Below are 8,912 nucleotides of genomic sequence, written 5' to 3'. Positions count from 1 at the left end.
TATAGTATATATTTAACCAAAGAATTAAAGAAAATGAATTAATTGGGGAGTATAGTCTTATACCAAGTACTGGCCAGGGAAGTATAGTCCTGTACCAAGTATTGGCCAACAGTACCTGGTATCAAGCTGCAGCACGTAAAACCAGGGAATGGTTTTGGTTTTGCGTCTGGTATATCATATAATGTAGTTGCAAATTAAAAAGTGTAATCTGGGACAATCAACAGTTATTTAATAAAGTAATTCGGCCTCCACTTGCCTTTATGCATATATAAATACCCACACAAGGTGCCTTTATTTCTCACCACAAAAAATTAAACAATTCAAACTGTTCTTACAAAAAGCCTTTAAGATTTCAATTTCATCAAGTTTTTATTGGATTCAAAGCAAGAATGTCTAATACTGCTGGTCAGGTCATACGCTGCAGAGGTAAATTTCCTTTTTGTTTCTGAGATTATTTATTAATTGAAGGGTTTCTTATTTAATTTTTGGTTATTAATTATTCTATAAAAAACTGGATTTTAATCCTTAAATAAGATGAAGTTTAGAAAAATGTCTTATACAAGATTAAAAATTGATTTTAGTCCCTAAACTCTATTTAATGTCAGGATATGTATGTAATGTCTTTTTTATTTATTTATAATTTTATGGTGTTCATAAATAAAATTTTAAGATTATATTATAAATTTTAATTCTCACTATAGTAAATATCTTATATAAGAAAATATTTTCATAGAGATTTTTCGGTACATTTATATTTTTGCATATTGTCTTATGTTGTACTAATTCATTGTAATATATTTAGGTACGAACATTTTGGTACACTAGTTTAGATAATATGTTTAGGTACGAACATTTTGGTACACTAGTTTAGTATAATATATTTAGTTACGGACATTTCGGTACACTAGTTTAGTATAATATATTTAGGTACATTTCAGTACACTAGTTTAGTATAATATATTTAGGTACAGACATTTTGGTACACTAGTTTAATATAATATATTTAGGTACGGACATTTCAATACACTAGTTTAGTATCATATATTTAGGTACGGAATTTTTGGTATACTTATGTTTTTGCATATTTTCTTATGTGCCACTAATTCACAACAATGTATACACTAATTTAATAAAATATATTAAGATATGGATGTTTAGGTACACTAATTAGAAGAAGTTAAATAAAATTAATGAATTAAAATGTGTATAATAATAAATTTAAAATTTAATGTAATGACATTAAATAAGATATCTATTAAAATTAAAAGAAAAATATAATATGAATTTGAATTAAGTACACATTAAAGGACTAAAATAAAAGCACTTTAATTCTATTATTATTTCCGGTTTGTGTAGCTGCTGTAGCTTGGGAAGCAGGGAAGCCACTGGTGATTGAAGAAGTTGAGGTGGCACCACCACAGGCAAATGAAGTTCGCATAAAGATCCTTTTTACCTCTTTGTGCCACACTGATGTCTACTTCTGGGAAGCCAAGGTATGACATTGTTTTGAGAAATTCATGGGAATGAACATTTTTTTAATTTCGATTAAGAACTAATCAAAATCAAATATTAATGATATAGTACGGTCGAATATCGATGACATAACCGATGATTTAAGTAATAATTTGGATTTGAAAAATGATCATTGCTTTTCATTTTACTCCCAAGCATATTTCATTTTATTGATTCAAGATTCACATATTTACAACACCAACTCTAAAATGGGTTTTCTATATTGCAGGGACAAAACCCTTTGTTTCCTAGAATTTATGGTCATGAGGCAGGAGGGTATGTACATTTCTATAATCTTGTTACCAAATTAATAAAACACATTGGCAGACTATGTACAATTGAATCATTGATCATGAATTATAACTTATGTGGATTGCTGGTGAATACTTTTAGGATTGTGGAGAGTATTGGTGAGGGCGTGACGGATCTGAAGGCCGGCGATCATGTCCTGCCGGTGTTCACAGGGGAATGCAAGGACTGCGCTCACTGCAAATCAGAAGAGAGCAACATGTGTGACCTCCTCAGGATAAACACTGACAGGGGAGTGATGCTCAGTGATGGAAAATCAAGATTTTCAATCAAAGACAAGCCTATCTACCATTTTGTTGGGACTTCCACCTTCAGCGAGTACACTGTTGTTCACGTTGGCTGCCTTGCTAAGATCAATCCCTTGGCGCCTCTAGACAAAGTCTGCCTCCTCAGTTGTGGAATCTCCACAGGTAAATTGTTTATTACTATAGAGCCAAATTGTTCAAGGATACAAGTTGTGTAATTGATATCATTTTCTTATTTATTTTTTTGAATGTGTGTTGTTTAGGTCTCGGAGCTACTCTAAATGTTGCAAAACCGAAAAAGGGATCAACTGTGGCTGTTTTCGGATTGGGAGCTGTAGGCCTTGCAGTGAGTCTTTTAGTCACTTTCACTTGCTTGCTCACTTGTACATGTATGATGAAAAATGCGTGTCTAAGTCGATCCTTCTGCTTTTAGGCTGCTGAAGGAGCCAGGTTCTCTGGTGCTTCAAGAATTATCGGTGTTGATTTGCATTCGGGCAGATTTGAAGAAGGTAACATACACAATTCCTATAATCTCTCAAAAATAGAACAATGGCGAGGAATATGTTTTTCTTCAGTTCATTAATCATTTTTTTGAGTTGACAAATATTCTCGAGACTTCTCTTAATTTTAACTTGGTTGTTTGCAGCAAAAAAGTTTGGCGTGACAGAATTCGTGAACCCAAAAGAGCACAAAAAACCAGTTCAAGAGGTGATTGCTGAGTTGACGAATGGAGGAGTGGACAGAAGCATTGAATGTACAGGAAGCGTTGAATTCATGATATCTGCATTTGAATGTGTCCATGATGTAAACACATAATTAAACTGCTATAGCTTCTTCTCTGCCTCCATTTTCTAAAAAATCTCTCTTTCAAATTTCAACGGGATCTTATTTATTAACAAGTAAACACATAATTAAACTGCTATTTCAGGGTTGGGGTGTTGCTGTTCTTGTGGGAGTACCACACAAAGAAGCCGTCTTCAAGACGCATCCGCTTAACTTTCTGAACGAGAGGACTCTCAAGGGTACATTCTTCGGAAACTACAAGCCTCGAACGGACATTCCCTCTGTCGTGGAGAAGTACATGAACAAGGTAGAAGGCTAACTTTGATTCATGTTTTGTTTCCATGTTTTCCCAAATTTTAATTTTTTAGTTAATTAAGTGATCACTGAATAATTAAATTAATGTTGCAGGAACTGCAGCTAGAAAAATTCATCACCCACAAAGTCCCATTCTCGGAAATCAACAAGGCATTTGAGTACATGCTTAAAGGGGAAGGTCTTCGTTGCATAATCCACATGGAGGATTGAGAACTGAAAAGGCTTCATCTTTGATGTTCTGTTTTCGATTTCGTCCAAGTTTGATCTACTTATAATGCATATGAGAATCTGTTTGCTTCTGTTGGACAGTTTCTATGGACATTTATATCAATAAATAAAGAACACAATTCAATCTGTTTCTGTTTCTGCAAAATATATGCAGTTTTAAACCTCTTTGGCCTTGTATTTCATAAACTGTCTGTTTAATTTGTAGTGTTTTGAAAAATTAATTAGAACAGCCATATGGTCGACTAATAGGTAATTCTCTAACACCAATTAAAATCAAGAAAGGTACTTCCATGTGCAAGTAAAAAGCGAAAACAATTTGAGCCACGGTTATATTTGGCACTGCAAATTGCGATGTTACTAATTCACGTATTATAACTGAATGCATGTTAATATTAATATTTTATGAACCTATAATAGAATCATAATCATGTGCAAGGCATATAACTTATGTCTAGGATTATTTCAAATATTTCAACATCTCACCCATTCTAATAAGTTGCACTCGACAAAAATAATTCTAGGATTTCTCAAAAAATGCAAAAAAAAAGGTTGATTTGATATATGAGGATCTGAGGATTTGCTGTTCGGAAAAGGAGAACGACATGCACTCGCTTCTCTGTGTTCGAAGTGAAGATGACTAAAAAATATAGAGTCATTGGGAACCCTCCAATCTAGGATAAAGTTAGGATGATATTTTTATTATGTTGAAATGTCTAAAATAACCCAAACACAAGTCATTGCAAAGCAAATGATTTATTTTGGACGGAAAACTTAACGAAGTTATGATTAGGCAAATTAATAACTTCGGAAAGTTGGAATGACAAATCGCTGAAAATGTTAGTTCATATAACAAATTGAAAAATGTGTGGAAGTTCTTATAACATTTCAAAAGAATTCCCTAAAAAAATTGCTTTTATTAGCACTATAAAATCTCATTGTGCATTCCTTATAAGTGTAATAATTTTCAATGTAAATATAAAAATTTGGAGTGCATAATAAGATTTTGAAGTGTCAATAACAACATCCTAAAAAATAATTTTTTTTCAATTTATTTACATAATAATGCTATATATTCAAGTGATATTTTAAATTTAGAGTTTTTGTGCCTTTTTTTTTTTACTTGTTTGGTTGTTTAAGATTGAATTGCTTTTGATTATATAGTGAATGTTATGTTTGTAGCTCTTTATGATTAATATTTAATAACATTTGTAAAATTAAGAGTTTTTAGCCAAAATGGTCTCTGAAATTGACATAACTCCTCACTTTTTGGTCCTTGAGATTTGAAATCGATAGAAGTGGTCATTGAGTTTGTCCACCATCAATTATTTTGGTCATTCTATGAAAAATCTCCATTAAATAAGGATAATGACAAAAATACCCTCAAATTTTTGTCAAATCATTTTGGACCATTGTTTATTAAAGTGAGGATATTTTTATCATTTTGGTCTTGATTTAATAGAATTTTTCATGGAATGCCCAAAATGATTGATGGTGGACAAACTCAGGAACCACTTATATTGGTTTCAAATCTCAAGAACCAAAATGAGGAGTTATACAAATCTCATAATCATTTTGGCTAAAAAGCCTAAATTGAATTACAACCAGTGAGTCCTAAAGTGTATTTTGACTTAAGTTGTTTTTAACCATTAACAAATTTTCCTACATTTTTTTTTTTTTAACCCTCTTATGGAAGGGCCGTTTATAAATTTTGCGCAAAAACCCACAAATTCTCAAAAAAGGGCCAGAAAAGAAAATGAATTTATTGGAGAGTATAGTCTTATACCAAATATTGGCCAACAGTACCTAGTAGCAAGCTGCAGCATGTAGAACCAGGGACTAAACTCCTATCAATTGAAATCAAGGAATGGTTTTGGTTTCTCCCGCTCCCCACTTGCACTTATCCATATGGAAATATCCGTACAAGTTGACTTTTATTTCTCACCACCCAAAAAAATTAAACACTTCAAACTGTTGTTATAAAGAGCTTGAAGAGTTTCAGTTTCATCAAGTTTTTATTGGATTCAAAGGAAGAATGTGTGATACTGCTGGTCAGGTCATACGCTGCAGAGGTAAATTTCCTTTTTGTTTCTGAGATTGTTTATTAAGTAAATTCCTTCATTAATTTTTGGTTTATTAATTCTAGGGGCATTTTGATATAGATGCCTCAAATTTGAATTTTTTTAATCAAACATCTATAACTTTTAAACTTTTGATCAAACATTTTTTTACTAATTTTTAATTAAAAATTATGATTTTATTGTATTTAATTAACCAACTAGTTCATAAAATAATATCACAAATATTCTAAAATCACAACAAATATCCTATCTTATCTTATCTTATCATAATTCGTTCAAAATGAATTTTTCTTATTCAAATAATTTGTTGTTTTAAATTCTAAAAACACATAAACATCCTATTAACATACAATTATGAAATATAACATGCATATATATTAAATATAACGTACCAAACAGATATATTAAATATAACGTACCAATCATTTGGTGCGTTATTGGTACGTTATATAAATTTAATCTGGGTACATATTAGTATTTTGGTACGTTATAAAATATTGTTTTTGGTACGTATGCAATTCTTTATTTAGTACGTACCAAGTTATTAGTACGTTGTATTATCCTTATTTTGGTACGCACAAAACTTATGGTACTTTATGTGTAAGTTGTGTAACCCAAAAAACTACATCTCAATTTTAATTATAAACGACTCTTGTTTTTTTATAATCTATATAAAATGTTGAGTTGGAAATTAGAAAAACTATATTTCATCGAATTAATCTTGAACCCAGTAGATATTATTGAATCCTTAAATTGAGGAAGGGATGAGATTCCATAAAAATAGCAATAAATTAATGAATATTATTGAGTGCATTTTTTTTTACATAGAAATGGATTTAAAAGAATTTAAAAAATACTTAAATTAAAAATATACCTGAAATATAAAGTTTAATTAAAAGTAAAAGCACTTTAATTAAAAGTTGAAAAGTAACAGATGTTTAATTTAGAAAAATCTAAAATAAGATATCTAATTCTAATTTATCCTTAATTCTATTATTATCTGGTTTCTGTAGCTGCTGTAGCTTGGGAAGCAGGGAAGCCACTGGTGGTTGAAGAAGTTGAGGTGGCACCACCACAAGCAAATGAAGTTCGCTTGAAGATCCTTTTTACGTCTTTGTGCCACACTGATGTCTACTTCTGGGAAGCCAAGGTATGATATTGTCTTGAGAAATTTGTCAGAATAATTCTTTCTGAATTTCAGTTATTGAACTAATCAAAATCAAATATCGGCAATATGACAAAAACTGATCATTTCAATAAATTGGATTTGAAAAATGGTCCATTGCTCTTTTTTTTTCCCTAACTCTTAAGCATATTTCATTTTATTGATTCAAGATTCACATATTTACAACACCTAATCTAAAATGGATTTTCTATATTGCAGGGACAAAACCCTTTATTTCCTAGAATTTATGGTCATGAGGCAGGAGGGTATGTACATTTCTATCATCTTGTTACTAAATTAATAGAACATATAGGTAAATGATGTGCAACTGAATCATTGATCGTGAATTAAAATTTATGCGGATTGCTGGTTAATACTCCTAGGATTGTGGAGAGTGTTGGTGAGGGCGTGACGGATCTGAAAGCCGGCGACCATGTCCTGCCGGTATTCATGGGGGAATGCAAGGACTGCGCTCACTGCAAATCAGAAGAGAGCAACATGTGTGACCTCCTCAGGATAAACACTGACAGGGGAGTGATGCTCGGTGATGGAAAATCAAGATTTTCAATCAAAGGCAAGCCTATCTACCACTTTGTTGGGACATCCACCTTCAGTGAGTACACTGTTGTTCATGTTGGCTGCGTTGCCAAGATCAATCCCTCGGCGCCTCTAGACAAAGTCTGTCTCCTCAGTTGTGGAATCTCCACAGGTAAATTGTTTATTAGCATAGAGCCAAATTGTTCAAACAGATACAAGTTGTGTAACTGACATCATTTTCTTATCTATTTTTTGAATGTGTGTTGTTTAGGTCTCGGAGCTACTCTAAATGTTGCAAAACCGAAAAGGGGATCAACCGTGGCTGTTTTCGGATTGGGAGCTGTAGGCCTTGCAGTAAGTCTCCTAATCACTTTCACTTGCTTGCTCACTTGTATATGTATGATGAAACATGCTTGTCTAAGTCGATCCTTCTGTTTTTAGGCTGCCGAAGGAGCCAGGTTGTCTGGTGCTTCAAGAATTATCGGTGTTGATTTGAATTCGAGCAAATTTGAAGAAGGTAAAATACACAATTCTATAATGTCTCATTTATCATTTTTTTGCATTGACAAATATTCTCAAGACCTCTCTCGTTTGAACTTGGTTGTTTGCAGCAAAAAAGTTTGGTGTGACAGAATTCGTGAACCCAAAAGAGCACAAAAAACCAGTTCAAGAGGTGATTGCTGAGCTGACAAATGGAGGAGTGGACAGAAGCATTGAATGTACAGGAAGTGTCGAAGCCATGATATCTGCATTTGAATGTGTCCATGATGTAATGCTATAGCTTCTTCTCTGCCTCCATTTTCTAAATTCTCTTTTTCAAATTTCAGCGTGATCTTATTATTAACAAGTAAACACATAATTAAACTGCTATTAATTTTAGGGTTGGGGTGTTGCTGTTCTTGTGGGAGTACCACACAAAGAAGCCGTCTTCAAGACACATCCAGTTAACTTTCTGACCGAGAGGACTCTCAAGGGTACATTCTACGGAAACTACAAGCCTCGAACGGACATTCCCTCTGTTGTGGAGAAGTACATGAACAAGGTAAAAGGCTAATTTCGATTCATGCTTTGTTTCCAACTTTTTCCCAAATTTTAAGTGAACACTTGATAATTAAATTAATGTTTTAAGTGAACACTCAATAATTAAATTAATGTTGCAGGAACTGGAGCTAGAAAAATTCATCACCCACGAAGTCCCCTTCTCAGAAATCAACAAGGCTTTTGAGTACATGCTTAAAGGGGAAGGTCTTCGTTGCCTAATACACATGGAGGAATGAAAACTGAAAAAGCTTCATCTTTTGATGTTCTGTGTTCTTAAATCCTAAATTTTCGTTTTCGTCTTTCGGTTTTCTTTGTTTTCTCTAAGTTTGATGTGCATGTAATCAATATGAATCTGTTTGCTTCTGTTGGACAGTTTCTATGAACATACATATCAATAAATAAAGAATATAAGTGAATATAAAATTGTAACTTCAGTTTGTAGATTATGACCAATGTCCGAACCCTGATATATCGGTCTGTTAGCTTGATCAGCCAACATTGAGGTTGTTGCAACAGTTTTATCACCAAACTACGTCTTGAAGCCGTTGAAATGAGAAAACGTATCACTCTGAATAGATATGAAAGATAATATGTTTTGTGATTTGTGTTTAAATTTTCCTTATATAGGGAAAGGGAGGAATGAAATTTTATTGTTGTTTGGTGATTGTTAGGTAGTTTCGACCGGTAGATATTGAAGTT

General features: G+C 32.7%; 2 protein-coding genes across 2 annotated transcripts; both read left to right on the top strand.

Annotated features, from left to right (window-relative positions):
• The first annotated feature begins 265 nt into the window (after nt 1-265).
• On the top strand, nt 266-3,518 carry LOC137727942 (alcohol dehydrogenase-like). Its single transcript, XM_068466807.1, has 9 exons — nt 266-426; nt 1,357-1,493; nt 1,742-1,788; nt 1,906-2,231; nt 2,330-2,412; nt 2,500-2,575; nt 2,713-2,870; nt 2,995-3,156; nt 3,258-3,518. The coding sequence occupies exons 1-9, from the start codon at nt 390-392 to the stop codon at nt 3,372-3,374; spliced, it is 1,143 nt and encodes a 380-aa protein (XP_068322908.1). The 5' UTR covers nt 266-389; the 3' UTR covers nt 3,375-3,518.
• A 1,822-nt stretch (nt 3,519-5,340) lies between these two features.
• LOC137729167 (alcohol dehydrogenase-like) lies at nt 5,341-8,631 on the top strand. Its single transcript, XM_068468015.1, has 9 exons — nt 5,341-5,461; nt 6,484-6,620; nt 6,855-6,901; nt 7,019-7,344; nt 7,444-7,526; nt 7,614-7,689; nt 7,784-7,941; nt 8,053-8,214; nt 8,333-8,631. Exons 1-9 carry the CDS (start codon nt 5,425-5,427, stop codon nt 8,447-8,449), a joined length of 1,143 nt encoding a protein of 380 aa, XP_068324116.1. The 5' UTR covers nt 5,341-5,424; the 3' UTR covers nt 8,450-8,631.
• The last annotated feature ends 281 nt before the right edge of the window (nt 8,632-8,912 follow it).

Source organism: Pyrus communis, chromosome 3 (genome assembly GCF_963583255.1).
Source record: "Pyrus communis chromosome 3, drPyrComm1.1, whole genome shotgun sequence".
NCBI classification, from domain to species: domain Eukaryota; kingdom Viridiplantae; phylum Streptophyta; class Magnoliopsida; order Rosales; family Rosaceae; genus Pyrus; species Pyrus communis.
Note: the sequence above shows the minus strand (reverse complement) of the source record. Positions and strands in the feature narration are given on the sequence as shown.